Here is a 21,093-nt window from a genome sequence, read left to right as displayed (position 1 = left end):
CACAAAAGTTTGAGTTTGATTGAGCAAAAACACTAAATTTCCTGCATTCTGGGAACTTTTTGAGCACAAATTTGACATTTTCTGCATTAATTTATGATGTAAATGTCTTTAAGAAACTAAAAAACAAAGTCTTCTGCTACTTCTATGTGTTAATGAGGGGGACAAATGTTGTAAATATTGAGGGGGGACGTGTCCCCTGCGTCCCCCCCCGAAATCTACACCTGTGAGACTCCGTTTATTAGAAAATAATGCGCTTGTGTGATACATTTTGCCATGTGAGCTGGCTGCGCGTCAGGCAGGATGTGACTCCCCTGGAGGTGGGAGCTTTTGGCTCACTCCAGTTACTATATGGAGAGACGCACCTCCCAGCTGATCCCGTTAATTTATCTTCCTCCTCCTCCTCCTCCTCCTGCAGTGCCCGGTGTGTGTTGCCCTCTCTCGGCTCTGCTCCTCTGCAGCAGACGGAGCTGGATGTGCGGACACTTGCTGCTGCTGCGCTTCTCTTAATGATCCGGAGGAGCAGGAGACGTGAGGAGAAGGAGAATCACTGGGAGGCACATGGTGAGCTGATTTATTTCTTCCTCTTTCTGAAGTTTATTGGCTCTGCGTGGACTCTCTGAGGTGTTTGGGAGGTTTTTATCTGACGTTCAAGTCGCGCGTAAAGACAAGAAATGAACGACAAGCGCGAGCTTGTCTTTTCTGTTATTGAGGGCAGAGAAAATTCAAAGACATTTATTTGCAAAAATGTGCTTTAAATGATTTTTACATTCATAATTATAGTGTGTTGGTGTCTGGTAATTTATCAGACGCACCAAATTGATATTTTCCTTCACATTGTTGCACAAATTAAACAAAAAATTCAGCCAATTCAGACATTTTATCATTGTAATTATTTACCATAATATATATTTTAAATCATGTATTGTGTAATTAACATTTGTTCTAATTGATTTAAGTAACTGTGGTGCACACATGTGTTCACACCAAATGGATATGTTTGCTTTTATTTCTGAGTTATTATTTGTTTTCCCAACATGTTAACAGAAATACACAGTTGACCTTTTTACGTTAAAAATTAGGACTCAAATTCAACCCCTGAAATTTAAGAACTAAAAAAAACAAATCTAATAGTAAATGTATGTTGCCGTTACAACAATCCCATAGTAAGATATAATTGAAAGCAATTTTAAACTTTTATGTGAGATTCTTTTGTAATTTTGTTGCGGATTTAATTCAAATTAAAACTTGGAAACGTAAAAAATGAACATTAACTGCTGTTTTTAACCTTTTATGGTACTTATTATGATGCCAGTTTGTAATTGTTTTGTTGTTATAAAACATACCGTTATACCCATAACAAAAAAATCAAGAACAAAATTAAGAAATGTTTATTATTAATATTATTATTTACTCATTTCTCACTTCAGGGTGCATTACTGTATTTTTCTGGCGTATTTTCAAAATTAAATCCAAACATATGAGTTATTATCAAGATTTTTTTAAACATCTGAATCAAGTTATTGGATCAAAGCATGATAACCCAACACTGTAAATATTATTGTTCCTCTCCTGTGAGATAAAGCTAATTGACTGAAGCCAATTTCTGTCTAACAAGTGCAATTAAATCCGCAGAATGGAGGCAATTAAGCTCCGGGCTCCGCTGTCAGCTCCCGCCAAAGTAATCACTGTAAATATGATAAACATTTATGTTTAATGAACCGCGCGGTGAGTGGGTCATTACGGCTCCGGTAAAGGCATCGCGCGCGGAGTGAGCGCGTGTGACTGCGGGCTGTTTTCATTTTAAAGGTCTGTAGTTGATTAAGTTTGTCTAAAGATCCCTCCGCAGCACCCTGAGAGAGAAAATATACCGTGTTTACTTTAACCCTTTGAAATCTGGATCTACATCACTTTTCTTGTGCAGCATTTACGCGCCTTTCACAATTATTTAGACCTTTGAACCTCCAGCAAATTGGTTTAATTTCTTTGCAAAACGTGGGAAAATACAATGAACAACTTGGCAGAAAAAGTGCCCTGCAGATGTTAGGAAATTAGTAGATTTAGAAAACCATTATTTTAAAAAAAAATAAAAAGCTAAAGGGAAAAAAATTCAGGGAACTATATGTCATAATTAAAATTATTTTAGAGAAATATTATATTTTAGTTTACATTTTTAAGCTGTTTTTTTTTTGTCTGGTTACTTTCATGTTGCTGTTTTTTTATTTTTTGTTGCTTGTTTTTTGTTTTTCTCTATTTACTTTCCTTTTGTTCAGCAAATTTTTAAGGTATTTTTCTTGTGTATTTATTTTGTTATTTTTCCTATTTTTTTTCCAATGTCTGCATTATTTTTTGTGAAGTTTCTCATTGCCTTGTGTGTCATTCACACACCTTTAAAAAAAACTGAGCGCTGGGTAAATTGGTTTGATTTCATTCAAAAAAACGTCCCCCCAAAAATTGCAAAAATTTAGGAGATGTAGGTTTTTTTTTTTTAAATAAGCTAGAGATAAATGTCCCTTAAACTGTATCTGTTATTGGCATGGTTCAATATTTAAAATTATTTTTATATAATTATTCTATTTTTGTTTGTTTTTTCATTTTGTTGTGTTTTTTATTTGGTGCTAATTTTTAGGTAATTTTCTTGTACTTTTTGCCATCTTCCCATATTTTTGAAAGAAATTAAGAAAATTTGCAGGTTTCAAAGGGTTTATAAACAAACAATGTCAATTTTAGTTATTTTTATTATAAAGGGGCGCAAATTTCTTAGTCATGCATTTGGCCTTTGGTGTGTTTTGCAGAAATTACTAAAACCTGATTTATTTATTTATATATTTAATGATTTAAAGATAAATTAGCCAGGGAGAAAAAAATCGTGCATTTTATTTGTTTTTGTGCTCATATAAAGGCTGCAGCCCTGGAGTGATCCTGTGCTTTGTTTTCCTCTTTATGATGACATTTTTCTGCATTTAATTGACACGCAATTACAGCCTACACTGGCCTTACTTTCATTTCCACCGTGCCCGAGGTTGTCCTTGGCGTGACTGCAACATGAAATCACAATGATTTCATTTCCATCTGTTTTTCAATATCAACATGTGAGCTGCCGGAGAGCAGCTTGCCAACTTGTATGAGGCTGTGAAGGGGTGCCGCTGGGGGGGATTGACAGGAAACTTTTAAATATCAAGTGGGTAACATGTGTTTTTTTGTTCAAAAATGAAGTAAGCAGGGAGTACGGGTCAATGCAAAGGCAGAGACACCCTCTGTGTGTGTGTGTGTGTGTGTGTGTTGGCCCCCGGGGGCCTCCTTGCACATGCACCGGATTGGGCGTTTTGTCGGAGGTGCAAACGTGAAGGACAGAGGCCTTTAGCTAAAGATACAAGCAGTGATAATCCATTTTGTGCTGTCTGTTGCCTTCGCCTTGCGGGCTGCCCCACGCCACTAAAATTAGATTATTACACCTAAAACAGAACTCGTGGAATCTGCTCCGTGTGGAATAACACACAGATGGGCTTGGACTGTGCAGGCAGGAATGCAAGCCCAGTGTTGTATTTCTAAACCGGCTGAGGACAATTGCAAATTAACAAAGGTGTCAGTGTGGTAACATGCGCCAACAGGTGCTTTGGTGCAGCTTCAAACACACACTCAGAGAGCTTATGTGATTGATCAGTTTATTTAAAGGCTCCATGCAAAGCTGCACAACTCTGAAAAATCATCCCAGCGACTATCAACCTCACATAAAACTGTTTATTTTCACAATCTTTGTTTAGTCTTTTAAAAACAATTTAAATTTTGAACATATCTGCCTCCGCGTTGCTGGCCGGCGCTGCTCGCCCATGACGAGGAATGTTAAAACGTGTGAGACCACGCCAAATCCAGCTCATCTGCTCACCAGAGCAGCTCCGATAAACCCGGACAGGCCCCCAGCTCCAAAGTGTGAACAGGCCGAGGAGAGTTAACAGGTAGCAGGAGAGAAAACCACACACACCAGAGGCTCACACGCTGCGTTTACACAACTTAAAGCTGCAGTTTTAACTTTTATGAAAAAAACTTTGTGTCATATTTGCTGAAATTGACATATATATTGGCGGATATATAGACAGTGCAGGCTGTGCAGTTTCACAGGGGCCCATGAGGTCGGGGGGCCCGACAATGAGTTGACTGGAAAGGGGATGCTTGATTCAGATTTCCCCCTATATATCATGACTATATTTTATTTTTTTTTGTATTTTATTTTCCAATTTTTTTGTTTAGGTTTTTTTTGTTTGATTGTTTTTTCAGATTTTCATGTAATTTCCCCCCTCTTTTTTTTTTTTTTTTTTTTACTAAATTCTGTGTCATTTTTTGGTGAAGTTTCTCATTGCCTTGTGCTTCATTCACACACCTTTCACAAGCATCATATGCTGAGCAAATTCATTTGAATTCTCTCAAGAAATGTCCCACCAATTGCAAGAAATTACAATATTTGAGTTTGTAAAATAGTTTGTAGCTATCGATAACAAAATTATATGCTTTTTCTGCATAAACTATCAAAAATATTTATAGGATTCTTGTTTTCTTTGGTATTCTTGTCAAATATAGACATGCAATAATGATTGTTGAGTAGTACGTATGTAATATTGTCCAATGTGAGGTCTTTATTTGATCAAAATCTGTCAATAATATATGTAAAGGGGCTGAAAAGTTTATCAGTGTCAAAAAGTCCCCATTAAATCTACTTTTTAAAATTTTAATTATTGTTAAATTTTGAACTTTTTTTTAAAAATGTTTTTTTTTTTTTTTAAAAATAAATACTAATTTCTCGGTGGTTTTCTTATTTTCAAAAATATTTTTTGGCTTTTTTTCAATCATTGAGTTTTGTAGTTTTGAATTTCTTGGGTGTTTTTTTTCCAAGTATTTATTTTTAATTTAACTTTGATTTAATGTCGTAAGACAATTAAACATGCACATTTCCAACAGAGGTGTTTCTAAGTAATATAAACAATATGCACAGTTACCTCAGCCTGCACGTAACCATAAAGTAATGCATTTGTTTCTCTCGGTGACGTGTGTGTGATACACACTTGAGCTCAGTAGAATAGCATTACAGGGAGTGTGGAGCAGGAACACGAGCGTGGCGCTCCTCGCTCCTCGCTGCTCGCTGCTCGCTCTCCTCTGTTCCTCTGTGCTGTAAACATGCCCCCAGGTTGTCAGCAAGTATTTTTCCAGCCCCTTGCCAGCCAAGCATAGCTGCTTCTAAAGATCACCCGCCGGAGATGTTGATCTCATCTTACCACTATTTGGCTGTATAAGCTTTTTGAACGCACGCAGATCGCTGCCAAGTTCAAAACTTTTCAGAATGGGAGCATATTTGTCTTCCGTCACCTCAATTTGAGGTTAAAAGAAAAGAATCGGTGCGAAATATTAATGTTATTCTCGTCAAACGTCTGTTTATATGAAGAATGCGGCTGGTCTTCAACATGTTTCTCTCTGTGTGAATTTATGGAAAGCAGCAGAGAAAAACCGTTGAAACCGTATCCGGTGGGTTTGAGGTGGCGCTGCCAGACAGATGATCTGGTTTCGGAAGAGTCTGGATTTGGCCCTGGAGGGGCGCATTAAAAAACCTCAGTGGCCTCGCTCCGATGAGCATCCATTTATCAAAGCGGCTGTAATGGGCCGATGTTTAATTAGTCATGTAATGTGACAAAGACAAGAGCAAGTGCACGTCAGGGGAATGTTAAACACCAGCCGCCGTCCTCCTGAACCTGAACGCCCAGTCCACCGCGCTCTGTCCCCGTCCACAGCCCATTCTTTCACCACCACTGCCCGTTACCCCGTCCCTGATCCAGGGACACGCAATACGCTTTGCTTAGGAGCCACGTGCAAAATGACAGGGGGACGGGTTTCTGGGATTTTAGGACATGCCTAGTATTTTTGAAAATTTTGAGGACTTTAGGATGTTTCTTGGATTTTAGGACAATTCTCGCAGTTTGGGACATTTCCAGGATTTAAGGACATTTTCATATTTTAGGATATTTCCAGGATTTAAGGACATTTCTCATATTTTAGGACATTTCCAGGATTTTAGGATTTTAAGGATGATTTTAGGATGTTGCTTGTAGGACATTTTAGGGGTTTTAGGACATGTCTACAATTTATGGATAATTTGGGTATTTTAGGAAGTTTTGAGTATTTTAGGACATTTCTTGGATTTTTGTACATTAGGGGCTTAGCTAAGACCTCTGCCAAGTTGCAGTGGATCCTCCACTGGGACTTTTTTAAATTAACAATCTCTATTTGATGTATTTGTATGCACTCCGGCACCATATGAGTACTAAAAGTAGAAAAACATTCCCTGTGTAGATCACTTTATTTTCATTGTGAATGAGAAATTGGTTGGGGGGCCACCCAGCACCCTATCGGGGGCCAGATTTGGCACTAACCCTAACCTGAAAGTTGAGTATCACTGTCCTAATCCCTTTGAATGAAACCAGAGACGTAATTACTCATCTGATCAACTTTTAAGTCCTGCTTTTTATCAGTGCGTTCAGGTTCCCACGGGGCATGTCTGGACGCGTCAGGAATGTGGTCGAGTGTCACAAGGGTCAAAGTCGCTCATCACCGCACTCTCTGCTCATTTCTCGCACCATAAAACAGCCTGATCTCGACTTTTCTGCTGCTCGGGTTTGGCCGATGCACGGGAGTGTCGTCTTGTTCGTTGGAGTGCCACGACCTCCTCGCAGGCCCCTCGGAGCTGTGTGGTCCCCGAGGGGAGCCTCATATTTCGGTTGTTGGCTAATTGAGCGGGATGACGAGGCCGGAGAGGCTCTCAGCCCCGTCCTCTCCTACGGGTTTGGTTTATGCAGCCCTGCTGACTTTGCTGTCAGTGTCAAACGCTTGTTAGGACATCATCAATCTCGCAGCAGTTAAGAATATTCCCAGAACAGAATGAAGGGCGCAGGTGATAGATGGGCGGCGGGGCAGAGGGAAAGTCGTTTGAAAAAGTGGAAGGACTTATTGATGAGAAGGAAAGAAACAAGAAAAAGTGGCAGGTGTTTCGAAACAAATAAAAAAAAAAGAAGCGCTTGTTGGGAATGTGCCTCGGGCGCTGAAAACAATAAATCTCGCAGAGAAAGCGACTGCATTGTTCGTTTTGTCCGCATGCCAAAATTAACGCTCTCGGGTATCAAATCTTGACAAGAGGAATAAATTATGCTCATCACCAGTTGTAGGAGACGGGAAGGGATTTGTTCGTATACAAGTCCGTGTTTGTCTTTACCACGGAAGTTTCCATGTAGGGGCTCAAGACAAACACACATTTCGATCAATAAATCATCCCCAAGACTAATCTCCAAATCATCTCCTTCCTTGTTTTTCCTCATGCTGCTCGATAACGCTTCTCAAAGCTCAGGCCCCAAACTCGCCTACAGCGTCTTGAGTACATTTACTCAAGTACTGTACTCAAGTATGAATTGAATCTGACAGCTTTAGTTACTTTGCAAATTTAGATTTTCACATAAAAAACACAAGAGTTTATAAAAATGCTTGTTATCAATTTAATCACTGACCAAGAATACAGCAGCAACAAATCGATTCACAGAATCGATTATAGTTTATAATTAATTAATTAATTAATTATACTTTTGATTTTTCTTCTTTTAGTAATTTTGAGTTTAGGGGTGTTTTCTCTATGTTTTAAAAAATATTTTGAAGTTTTGGGGTGTTTTTATTTTTATTTTTAGGTTTAGCTTGGTTTTAATAATAATTTTGAATTTTGATGGTGCTTTTTCTCAATTTGTAGGTTTGGGGGTTTTTTTTCTATTTTTTTAAACTGATTTTGGACTTGGGTGTTTTTTTTTAAATCATTTAGTTTTGTAGTTTTGAATTTCTTGGGGCTTATTTTAAAATGTATTTTATAATTTAGTTTTTTGCATGTTTTGGGGAGTTTTTTTCTATTTTTTAAATAATTTTGGTTTTTTTTCATAATTTTGAATTATGTAAATGTTTTTTTTTTTTTTTTTTTTTAGATTTTTCTGCATTGGGTACTTTTACTTTCCATACTTCATGCACAGTTTCCTGATTATATTCTCTTACTGAGATACCATTTTCAATGTAGGACTTTTACTTGTAACAGAGTATTTTCACAGGGTGGTATTAGTACTTTTACCACAGTAAAGAATTTGAATACTTCTTCCACTAGTGCCGACAGTAAAGTGATTTGAAAAGGGGAGCCATAAACGTGATGGATGTGGTCCAGCTCGGGGTTTAGCCCCAGCTGTCGGGCATGTTTTTTGTCATTTCAGACAGACCCGCTGGGTGCGCACCCTTCTTCATCCACTCTTCTCGGGTCGAGGGGAGTTTTAAGACAAATATGTTCTTAAAGGCTGTCAAGGTCACGGGTTCAAACTGGTGGCGGACACTACTGTGAAGATTGGGGATTACATTTTTACGGGATGAGATCTTTACTGGCATCGGCTGCGAGCCAATAAGGTGCAGTGGAAGCGAATTGGTACGGTGTGTTTTCAATAAAGGCACAGGTGGTCTATCTTAGATTTCCTGCTTTGGCGTCGAATGCAAGTCATATAAATCAATCAGTTTGTGTTTTTCTTTTTGTTTTATGATCTAGCTCCCATGGCTTTTCTTCTAAAGATCTTTTTTTAAGGTCTGAATTCTACTTTTATTAAGAGAAGATAAACAGTTTCTACACCGCAGATACGTCGGGGTTACCACATGAGGAGCTGATTTTCTCAAGCGTGACTGAAAGGGAGAAGATAACATTTGCATTTGGTCAAAAGTGAAATTAAATACAAAAAAGTTCTTACTAAAACTGGGACTCATATCACAATATATGTCAAAATAATACATTTTTTGCTTATCATGCAGCCCTTTTTTGTATATAAATATATGATCAATTTTTTTTAATGATTTTTTTTAACAATTATTATTATTATGAACTTAAGGTAACCTCACTCTCACATTTTTTTCCTTTTTTATTTTTTATTTTTTTTTAATTGTCTTTATAGTTTTGGCATGGTATTTTTATTAGGTTTTGTTTTTTTTTTTAATTTTTTAAATAAAAAAACCATTTGAAAAATTTTTAAATAAAACTTTGATTTGAATTTTTTAATATATATATATATATATATATATATATATATATATATTGATATTATGATATCCCTCTCTTTCACTTTCTTTCAATTTTTTTTCTTTTAAAAAAATCTTTTTATTGTTTTAGTGTGGAAATTTCTTAGAAAATTTTTATTTTTAATTTTTTTTATCATTATTTTTTTTTTTTTTTATGGTGAATTACAAGTGATCAACAAGAAGACATAACGTGACAAGACGGTAGCCAGGCAGACAAACAAATAGAATAAAAAAAAAAAAACAAAACAAAAAAAAAAACCCAAAACAAAAAAAACATAGTTTTCCTAAAATTCTCCTAAAAGTGTTATTTTTCTTCCGCAGGCTCGATGACATGATGTCCCTGCCCTTCTCCCCTCCCCCTTCCACCTCTCTCTTCCCTGTTTTCCTCCTCCTCCTCCTTTTCCTTCCTCCTTCCCCCGTCTCCTCCTCCCTCTCCCACACCCCGCTGAGCTGGACTTCGCCTCACGACCCCTGCTACCACCTAGACGGACGCCCCCGCCACTGCCTCTCGGAGTTCATCAACGCCGCCTATGGCGTGCCGGCGAATGCGAGCCACTCGCTTCAAAGCTCCGATCATGACAGCAACATCACCACCCTGACGGACCTCCACAACCCGCACAACCTCACCTGCTGGACGGCTCCCGGAGGCTCTGACGCCGGAGAATGGGTCATAACGCTACCTCTGGGCCGCCGCTTTGAGATCACGTACATAAGTTTGCAGTTTTGCCAACAAGGGGAGCCGTCGGACCCGATTTCGATCTCCATCTTAAAGTCGATGGACTTTGGGCGCACCTGGAGGCCGATGCAGCACTACTCCAGCGACTGCTTGGGGAATTTTGGGCTTCCTTCCCAAACGGTCGCTCAGACACGACACAAGAGACGGAGCCGCTCTGCTCAGACCCTCGCCCCCTGCAGAAGCAGAGGGGCGGCATGGTGTTGGCGTTCTCCACCCTGGACGGGCGGCCATCCTCGCCCGATTTCGACTACAGCCACACCCTCCAGGACTGGGTAACCGCCACGGACATCCGTGTTGTCTTCCACCAGGTGTCCAAAGATGCCAAGGTGGATAAAAAAGAGGAAGTGCGATGGCGTGATGCTGCAGAAGACGACAGAGGGCTTCTGAGGTGGAGATCGGGCTCCAAGGGGCGCTCTGGCGGTCAGGTCGAAAAGCTAAACGCAGATAACACGCTGGCATTTTTTGAGAGGGAGGTAAAAAATTCGGAGATAAGAGGGAGGAACAAACACGGAAGGAAGGGCCACTATAAAGGTCAAAACGAAGATGGACACAATGTGACCAGCAAGGAAGGCGGGGACACTTTTAGCATGCTCGCTTCCTCGAGGAAAGGCGGGAAAGCCAGAGGGCGTGGCCGCAAAAAGGAAAACAGTAATTGGCTGCCTTGCCCGAATGGGGGTTGTAATTGGACGGTTGAGGGGCGGAGCAGGAACAACAAGGGGCGGGAGCTGAGGAAGAGGAGGAACAATTATCTGAACACGAAACAGAGCTTCAGGAATCTGCAGGCGGCCCCGCCCTCCGCTATCCGAGCTCCTCTGGCGCTCTCCGACCTGCAAGTTGGCGGCAGGTGTAAATGTAATGGACACGCTTCCAAGTGTCGCCGTGACGACTCAGGCCAGGCAGTGTGCGTGTGTGAGCATCACACGGCGGGGCCGGACTGTGACGTGTGCGAGGATTTCTACTGCGACAGGCCGTGGCATCGAGCTACACCCACGCACCCGAACCCCTGCGTTGGTGAGTTCAAATTAAATTAAAAAAAATAAAAACAATTGTGTTGGGTTAACACTGCCCTTTTTTTTTTTCTTTTTTTTTTTTAAGAATTATCATAATTTTTAAGCCTTTTTTTTTTAATTTGCCTTTTTGAAAGATATCAAGCCAGATCCCAAACATTAGATGTGACATTTTGTGATGAGCATTTTCCTCACTTGCGTTTATCATTTCTCTCCCTTGTCCAGCCTGTGAGTGTAACGGCCACTCAAACAAGTGTCGTTTCAGCATGGAGGTGTTTCAGCAGTCGGGCCGGCGCAGCGGCGGCGTGTGTCAGAAGTGTCGCCACCACACGGCCGGACGCCACTGCCAGTACTGCCAGAACGGATACACACGCAACCACAGCAAGCCCATAAACCACCGCAAGGCCTGCCAACGTCAGTCACTACATATGTGTGTTTTAAGGGTTAACACGTCACCCCCAAAATTACCATTTCTATGTCAGATATTCACCACGTGTTTCGTTGAATTTATAAGAAAAGGTTGTTTTTTTTCTCTTTTGCCTCCACAATGAACAAGAAGTCTAAAAAATTCTTTATGAAGTGAAGTTGTAGGTGACCAACAAATATCAAAGCGTCTGAATGCAAACTTTCGCACAATTTGTGCCGTAAAATGTCTCATTAATCTGGTTAAATGCTAAGTATTTTCTGACGGGAAACTGAACAGAAAGTGAAACTTATCAGTACTTACTGCTGCACTCTTAGAAATAAAGGCGATAACTAGAGCCATATAGGGTTTACACTGCTAGTTCTTCAAGGAAAACCCTTTTTGGTTGCATTGTATTATTCTTAGAACGTTTTTAGAACCAAAAAGCCGCTACCAACACCGTGATGTCAACAAAAGCACGTGGTGGGATCACGCTGCATGTGCTTATGTTTAGGCAACATAAGCACATGGCAACCAACACTGGGACTCAACTAAAGCACATGCTCAGTGTCAGGCAACAAGAGCACAGACGGTTAAGTTTAGGCGAAAAAGGCACATGTTAAGATTTAGAAAACAACCTTGCATTCATGCAGGAAGCAAACTTCCGTGAAACATCCGCCGCCCCTCCTGCCTATAGGGACCTTTAATCTTCTTGTATTTTGTTGTTAACAGCAGCGTTTCAACCTGATGCCGACATATCATAACACTGCGAACAGTTCGGTCAGGCCGTGTTCTCAGCGCTGCTCAGCGGCGTATCACAACACGTTCTCGTCCCAATTCGTCACGTGTTGCCGCTCTGTCAGTGACCTTTGGGTCTACTTATTACATTTTACGTGTTCTTATGCGTCAGCTGTTTACGTGATGTCAACAAATGCACACGGTGGGATGACGCTGCAGAGTCCTTATGTTTTAACGCCATCGACATGACGGTCAGGGTTAGGCAACAAAATCAGAGAATGGAACGTTAAAAGCAGGACACCTGATATTAATATAATAATTATAATAATGTTTATCCATATAGCATTAACAAAACTAACGTTACAAAGTGCTGTACGCTTGAAATCATAAAACACACACAAAAAAACGTTGTCTCTGTTTTTGAATTCTTCGCCCTCCATGGATGCGTGCAAGATAAACAAATTTTACCTCAAAAATTGAATCATTTTATCAAATTATTATTTGAGGGGGGAGAGTATTCCTTTAATAAGAAGGACGTGTATTCTCGTTTGTGTATTTGTGGCTGAATATTTTAAATAACTAACCGTGCATTCCTGGAGGATGAAAAAGCGAATCACAGTTTGAGAGACGGCGTTTATGTCCGACTGTCTGTGTGTGTGTTTACGCGCTCGCTCTGTCTGCGTACATAAGTGTTTATGGGGTGGTTACATTGTGAGAGCGGGCAGCTATTCCTGTTAGTGCACAAAAAACACACACAAACCCCGCTGAGCTGCCACCTGTATCCCCGTCGTTACCGCCAGCTGGCATGTGCCGCGACCCCTGACCTTTGACTGGTCACATGTCCTAAGTGACTGTGACACTCTGGCATGTGGAAGCTTGACCACGGGCCTAATATATCCAAAGTTAATGGGCTCTCTTTGAGCTTGACACGCGTGCAGGGTTGAAAAATATCAGCTATGATAAAACTTCTTTATATTTTATCACTTTTTAAGCGTGGAACAAAAAGCAAACCGCAAATTCATATCCTCCGCCGCACCGTCTCACGTCCCCACTTTAATTTACCGATGCTTTATTTCACAGAGTTAGCCCTTCAGAGCCCAATTACTCATTTTCTCCAGGCGGGTTGTTTGGACTCACTGTAAGGATTCGTGTAAATATTTTAGGAGTGTGAGCAGAGCTGCTGAAGTGTGGCTTCCTCTCGCTATCTGTCTTCTCTCATCGGGTCTTACGCTGTGATAACCGTGTAAATAAAAAGCTTTGCAGCGTAAACCGAAGCAAATCCAGGCGGTAATCGTTATATTGCATCGCAACAGGCAACAATAGGGGAATAATGAACGAGAATAATGAATTTTTGAGATTCGGTTGAGAGGGATTTGTCTTTGTTTACCCAACAAAGCTGCTAGAAAATAGCTTTTACGGTGTCTTTGCTCAAGGACATTCCCTCAGGACGGATGCTGTCAAACAGGATTAAACCTGGGTGCCGTCACTGATGGATGGTCTTCTTAATCCTGTTTACTGTCCTTTGTGCAGCAGTCACAGTTTAAGACAAGGTTTTGTTTCGCATATCTTCATCCTGTTGCACAACTCAACTCTTCTCCACAAAGCCCGAGAGGACAAGAAAATACGACTTGTGTCCAGTTTTATATTCATACCGATAAATCATCGGCACGTGAAAGATTCCCAGTATAACTACAGTCTTCTACGAGCAGAAACGTCCCATTCTTGTGGACATGATATCTAAAGAACTCTGTGAGGAAATGTCTTCGAATTTAGCACAAATGTTCACTTGGACTCGAGGATAAACTGATCTGATTTTGTAGGTCATAGGTCAAATATCTGTGAAATTGCATCTATTTAATTCTTGAGACCCAATTTCTCCAGAATGCTTTGAGAAGATTGTTCTCAATTTTGGCACAAACGTTCAGTTTGACTCATGAATGAATGCATCGATTTTGGTGGTCAAAGGTCAATGTGACCTTGCATCGCTTTCATTCCTGAATGGCTTAAAAGGATTAAAAAAAATTTTTTTTTTTGGTTAAAATTTGGCACAAACAACACGTTGGACTAAAGGATGAAATGATCAGATTTTGTTGGTCAAACCTCGAGGTCACTGTGTTCTCGTCTCTCTCAATCTTGTTAGCACTTTATCTGAAGAACACCTTGAGGGAATTTCTCCAAATTTGGCATAAATGTTTCAGTGGACTCAAAGATGAATGAATTAAAATTAAGTGGTCAAAGGTCAAGGTCACTGTGAACTCACATTTTTTTTTCATTATTTTGAACTTAATATCTCAAGAAAACCTTGGGATTATTTTCAGATTTGATACAATTGCTCTCTTAGGCTGAACAAGCAACTGTTTAAAATTTGGTGGGGTAAAAGGTCAAGGTCACCTTGACCTTGAATCCATCTCATTCTCAACAACACAATATCTCATTAGGCCTTGAACGAGTTTTTCAGATTTGGCTGAACTGAACAATGAACTGATTAGAATTTGCTGATGAATGTTTTTGGCCATAACTTCATACACTAATTATGACAAAATTTCAAACAAATGTCTAATTGGACAAAATTATGACATTTTGTACCCAAAAGGTCAAAGGACATCATAATGTCCAGCAAAAACACTTTTGTCTATTCCTCAACATCATATCCTAGATGGAGAAAGATGCAACGTCAAATAAATGCTATCATTTTTTAACACATCACTACAGCGACTACATTTTTCCACTTGTTCTCCTGCCTCTGGAAGGCCAAAAAAACAAACAACACATCAGTTTTTGCTGATAAACTACAAAAAAGTACAACATCATAACATCACTTCTTTGGTATTCTTTGTCTTTTTCAGCATGTCAGTGTCATCCTTTGGGGGCAGTGGGTCGCTGGTGTAACCAGACATCGGGTCAGTGTCTGTGTCGAGAAGGGGTGACCGGCCTCAGGTGCAACCGCTGTGCCCCGGGATACAAACAGGGCAAGTCCCCTCTGAGGCCCTGCATACGTAAGTCAATTACCCATATTACAGCCCAGTATTCTTTTATTTATATTTATTTTTATTAATTAATTTATTTTTATAAGTTATTTATAAATTATTTTATTTTATTTTATTTTATTTTATTTTATTTTATTTTATTTTATTTTATTTTATTTTTTTCTGCTTATTCCAGGTAGTTTTCTTGTATATTTTTTTCACCTTTTTTTGCAAATTTTTGGGCCATGTCTTGTGAAGTTGCTCATTGCCTTCTCTCATGTTTTCGAAAGAAATCAAACAAATTTGTTAACCAGAACAAAACCTTGAAGGGGGGCCGATCAGAAAACAGATCATCATATGAATCTCAGATCACATACCCAAGGACTTGTTTTAATAAGGATCATGAGTCTTAACTCCTCTCTGCATGCAACACATGCCACCCTGCTTAAATGAATCAGACTTTTAATAGTTTGTGGTCAATCATAACAAAGTGACCTCTTTAATTTCTCCTTCAACCTCATTTGCTCGTGGCCTAAATGGATTAAACCTCCCATCAAGCTCTCTAAGCCTTTATCAAGTAGTAGCTCAGTATAAAAGGGGCCGCTGCCGTCCAGACTAATTTGGCCCGATCACCCAGCGTGTCCCCTTTTCATCATCCCTAGAGACGGTTTCCATAGCAGCGTTAACATGAGCTGACCGCCACAGGGAAACCTCATCTCCAGCTGATGTGGGATCAGCGTCAGATCAAGTTGGATTGTTGCTACTCGTATCTGCGCGCACGGCCAGCACCGAACCGCAGCCACGAGCGCTAATCCACGCGCTTCCCCGGCTCGTCGCGCGAGTGCCGACAACCACACAGGCACTGACGCTGGGTAAGCCCCAATCAGGTGACATCGGGAGCCAGCGGCGGCGAGCTTCACACCTGTTGTGCAGCTCAAAACGGCCCCCCGTCACAGGGCCCAGACTCATAACTCTCCCAGTGAAAGGAGCGAGTGAAAGAAAACCTTGTTTGTTTTTACTGCCAGACCATCTCGGGCTATGTATAGCATCTCTTACCCCCTACCAACACCTCCAACGCCTCTCGTCTTATCAGACAGACCAAAAGGCTCGCAGCAGCAGCCAGCTAAACTTAAAGTTAACCGAACCTCTTCATCCATGCTTTGAACAGCACAGGAAGTTCAAAGAATTGAGTTTCCTTGGAGCATATCTATGTACTTCAGCTCTATATCCTCCTAGTATGACACATAAGGGAGACCTTTCGAAGCATTTTACGTTCCAAGTCATGTTCAGTGCTCAAAATGCTCAAATCAATCACCTATATCCAAAATCTAAGATCATGTCTAGTCTTATTTCAGAATATAAATATAATATGATAATATAATAGCCTTATATTTTGCTTAGCCCTAGTTTTTAAACTGTAGATTATACTGTTTTTATGCCTCCCTGCTGGCGATAACAGAGACCGAAGGCATTATATTTACACATTACACAATATCTCAAGAACCCCTTGAGGGAAAATATTTAAATTTAGTACAAATGTTCACTTAGACTCATGGATGAAGTGATTAAAATTTGGTGGTCATAGGTCAAAGGTCAAGGTTACTGTGACCTTGCATGCGTTTCATTCTTGAGAATGCAATATCTCAAGAAGGCGAAGGGAGAATTTCGTCAAACATCCACTTGGTCTCAACCATGAAATGATTCCCTTTTGGTGATCATATGTCAAAGGTCAAGGTCATTATGACCTCATCTGTCTTATTTTGTCAACATGATATCTCAAGAACACCTCAAGGGAATTTTGTCAAATTTGGCACAAATGTTTACTTGAACCCAGTGATGAGCTAATTAAAATTTGGTACTCAAAGGTCAAAGGTCAAGATCAATGTGACTAGAGAAATATGTTTTTATGCACTAATCATGATACAATTGCACCCAAATGGCTAAAAGGATATAACAATGCGGTGTTGAAATTTTACATCCAAAAGGTCAAAGATCACCTTCACCATGTTTTTGAAGACATGGATGCCTGACTGTGTGCAGAGGCATAGAAACAGCAATTCTAGTTTTAAGACAAAGTTTGTCTATGACTGCTTTTGTTTCGCTTGATATTTGAAAAGTCTGGCTTCTATTATTAAATGAAAAAAAATGCTATAATCCTTCCCGCCAGATTTCGATAAACTTATTATCTTAGTACCAGTTACGAAACTTAAGCATCGTATGGTATCTAAAAATGTTACATGGGTGCATTTACCTCATTTTGACCTCTCGCATATGAAGGCCTACACATACACACAAACACACATCACCTTCCTGTCATTTAAAAGACGGGGTGTAGGGTGTCACTGGCCCAGTTATCTCGGAGAGGACACGGCATGGATGCGGGGACAGAGTGTGAACTCGGTAAAATATGGCAGCACTGTCACACACATACTTTAACAAGAGTCCTGGATAATGTATATACGGGCCAGTTCACACACACACACACACACATACACACACAAAGTCGACGGTATTACACTCTGTTTAATGTTTGAGACAAAACTGTGCAAGAAGTGACGGATTATTGAAAAATAAAGTCTGTGTTCAAGTGAGCGTCAGTGTTTTCTGGCCCGTAAAAGGACCACACACACATTTTTGACACTTGCTTATCTTTCTGTGCAGACATGCCCCACGCACCGAGAGGCATCCAAGCAGAACACACACACACACACACACACACACACACACACACACACACACACACACACACACACACACACACACACACACACACTGTCTGCAACGACCTGACAGCTCATGCGGGCACGCCGAGGCTCCTCTGTCTGAAAGTGTGTTTATGTTTGCAGGAATTCAAGAGGTCGCTCCGACCCCGGTGTACCAGCCTCAGTACAGCATCGGTGAGTGGATCTGCAGGCAAACGTGACATAAAATACAGATTTACATATTTTAACTAACGATTAATTTTTTAAAGTCGCGATTAATTGCAGAAATCTAATAGTTAATCAAGATTAATCAGTTTTTTGAAATAACATGTTTATAATTCCATTATTTTGCATCACTAAACACTTTTGAAGTCCTTGCTACAGGTGAATTGTTTAAATGGGGATCAAATGATTGTTTATCGATGCTGACCAGTCTGCACTGATTTAGTTTCATTTCGCTTCACCTGTGTGCTCAGCCAATCAATGTTGTCTCTTTGTCATAGTTTTATGCTTCTTTGTGGCTGTTTTGTGTGTCTTTGAGGTAATTTGTGTCGTTTTTGGCCATTTTGTCTCCCTGTGGTTGTTTTGTATTTCTTTGTGGTAATTTTGTCCCTTATTTGTAGTTATTTGGTGTCTCTTTCTGGTTAAGTTGTGCCTCTGTGTGGTTAACGAACTCTTTCATTTACCCATTTTTTAAAAATATTAATAAGGGTACAGGAGTAAACAGAACAGTTTCTCAATCACATTTCAAGAAAATCCAGAAATCACAATCTCATGTAACATTGACAAAGAATTTATCGCCCACCCCTAATGTTAGTATTTATACATGATAGTACTTATTATTCTCAGTTTGTGTTTTTTTGTTGTTTTTTGTTTGTTTGTTTGTTTTTGTTTTGTTTTCTGTTTTGTTTTGGGGTTTTTTGTGGGGGGGTGCGGTTTTGTTTTTTTGTTTTGTCATTTTGTTTTGTTTTGTCTTGGTCCAGCTTTTTTCTACTTTGCTCTTTTTTAATACCTCTTTATGTATTTTTGTCTTTTTAAAAAAATAACCATTTATCTACGAGTGTAAAAAGTGCTACAATAAAATTCACAAAATCGAGTAAGATACGTGATACTAATGCATTTTCCATAATAACAGAAAAAGTCACTCTCTAAACTATCTTTTTTAACACGGATGATGTCTCTGCATGTATAATGTACACATATATTATAAATAAAAAACATGAATCTCTAACTCCTCGTGCAGCAGCTAACCGCTTCCTCCTAGCGGCGGCTGCAGGAATGTCCCGCCTGCTGCAGCGAGGTCATCTGTTAGTCACAGGATACTGTGATGACAAATACAAGCAGCCATATTGTAATTAGGGCAAAAGACATGTGCTGATATGCTTGCTATGAAATGATACCCTCTCATTTGATGCATTCCCCCCCCCCCCTCTCTCGCTGTCTCTCTCCGTTGTAGCGGAGGAGTGTGTTTCGTACTGCCAGCCCTCTCAGGTTAAAGTCAGGATGAACTTGGAGACGTATTGTCTCAAGGACTTCGGTTGGTGTAATGTTTTTTTATTTATTACTTTGTGAAACAAAATGTCTTGAAATTGTTTTTACTTCATACTAAAATCGACTTTAAAAATTAAAAGAATTGAAATAAAATATTCTAATAATTTCTTCTTATAGTCTCAGAAATGTATTTATTTAATTTCTGTCTTTCTCAGTGTTGAAGGTTGCAGGTGTGATGAAAAACAGAAACCAAAAGGAGACATGAAAATAAGGACTTTTTTTTAATCGACCCCTTCTCACATTTTTCTTTTCTCTTCTGAAATTAAATTGAAATCATTTTTAAACTACTTAAAAAATAAAACAATCAAAATAATAAATTCTTAAAGATATTATAGTTATACACAAATATAATTTCAGAAAACTATTTCTTTACTTTTTTGTCTTTTGCACCTGAGGGTAACAGGTGCGATAAAAAACAGAAACCATATAGAAAAATAAATATTAAGTAGATTTTTAAATTATCAACGTCTCCTCTTTTTTCTTATTTTTTCCCCTGAAATCTTTTTAAAAAATAAAATCAAACCTACTTAAAACATTAAAACAATCAAAATAATAGACTCTTAAAAAGTTATAGTCATGCACAAATCTAATTTCAGAAATGAATTTATTTATTTATTTATTTGTCTCAGTCAGTGCTTAAGATACAGATGTGATAAAAAAAAAAAAATCAGAAACCATAGTGAAAAAAAAGATTTTTCATCTTTTTTCCTCTGAAATAAAATTTAAATGAATCTAACCAACATAGAAAATGGAAACAATCAAAATAATAAAATCTTAAAAAGTTACAATCATTAAAGAAAATAATTAATAATTAATTTTATTTTTCTGTCTTCCTCAGTGCTGAAGGTGCAGGTGAGAGGGATGGAGCGTTCAGGTCCCTGGTGGCAGTTCTCCATCTCAGTCCAAACCGTCTTCCGCACGGGGTCCACCTCCCGCGTCCGCAGGGGCCCGCAGTCGCTCTGGGTCCCGGACCGCGACCTCAGCTGCGGCTGCCCCGCCCTCCACGTGGGCCGGACCTACCTCCTGATCGGCGCGGAGGAGGGGGAGCGGGGCTGGGGCCCTGAGGAGAGTCGGCTGGTGGCGGACCGCTCCACTCTGGCCCTCCAGTGGCGGGAACACTGGAGCCCCAAACTGAGGGGCTTCCGGGGGCAGGACAAGAGGGGCCGCTGCCCAAAAAAGTCCCCCAATGGACACCACCGTCACAGGGAGCAAACACAGTCCGGGTACATCCCCCCTCACCTGCTGACTGAGACACACAGCGAGGACACACAAACCTCCACGGTGCCGCACACACACACCGAGGTTACGCCCACAGAGGCGAGCACCTCGCCGACGACGCCGGCTCTGGTGTGCTCGAGTCCAGGTCCTGGATAACAAACAGAAACCACACGGAGACACAAAAATAAGGATTTTTTTTCTTTTTATCATCCACACCTCAGAGCTACAAGAAAAGGCAAAAACTCTTTATCTCAGACTTTGTAAAACTGATTTTTCTGAACGTTTCAGGAGAAACAGACGCGACTTTGCTTCCTCAGCGCGGAGAAACTGCACAACACACAAACAAAAATATATGGAAGCCCATGTTCACCAGTGTTACGAAATAAAAAAAGATCCTGTAAGTCAACATAATGACTTCGTATTTCAAAATGAGCTAAATGAGAACCGATACTAAGTCATTATTTTGAGAAAGTTTTTCACTGTTTTCAGAAAATAACTCATAATACTGGGAATTTTTTTGAGATGCTAGGTTATAATTTGGAAAAGGTTTCTCATTATTTTGCAAAAATAGCAAAAAAGTTGTTCATAATTTGAAGACACCAAGCAAGTATTTGGAGAAACTTTCTTGTTGTGAGAAAACTTCTCATTATTTTGA

At 39.8% G+C, this 21,093-nt stretch overlaps 1 protein-coding gene and 1 pseudogene across 1 annotated transcript in view; both read left to right on the top strand.

Annotated features, from left to right (window-relative positions):
* The window catches only part of LOC121962467, a 14,440-nt pseudogene extending 10,490 nt beyond the window's left edge, over positions 1 to 3,950 (top strand).
* ntn5 (netrin 5) overlaps positions 1 to 21,093 on the top strand; it is a 22,391-nt gene extending 1,298 nt beyond the window's left edge. Inside the window, 8 exon segments of the mRNA XM_042512456.1 lie at positions 416 to 561; positions 9,439 to 9,958; positions 9,961 to 10,864; positions 11,086 to 11,274; positions 14,848 to 14,997; positions 17,814 to 17,864; positions 19,126 to 19,206; positions 20,059 to 21,093. Coding sequence (XP_042368390.1) covers positions 9,449 to 9,958; positions 9,961 to 10,864; positions 11,086 to 11,274; positions 14,848 to 14,997; positions 17,814 to 17,864; positions 19,126 to 19,206; positions 20,059 to 20,594 — 2,421 coding nt within the window. The 5' untranslated portion in view covers positions 416 to 561; positions 9,439 to 9,448 and the 3' untranslated portion in view covers positions 20,595 to 21,093.

The sequence above is a fragment of the Plectropomus leopardus genome, chromosome 23 (assembly GCF_008729295.1).
Source record: "Plectropomus leopardus isolate mb chromosome 23, YSFRI_Pleo_2.0, whole genome shotgun sequence".
Taxonomy (NCBI): Eukaryota; Metazoa; Chordata; class Actinopteri; order Perciformes; family Serranidae; genus Plectropomus; species Plectropomus leopardus.
This window is presented reverse-complemented; position numbering and strand designations above follow the sequence as displayed.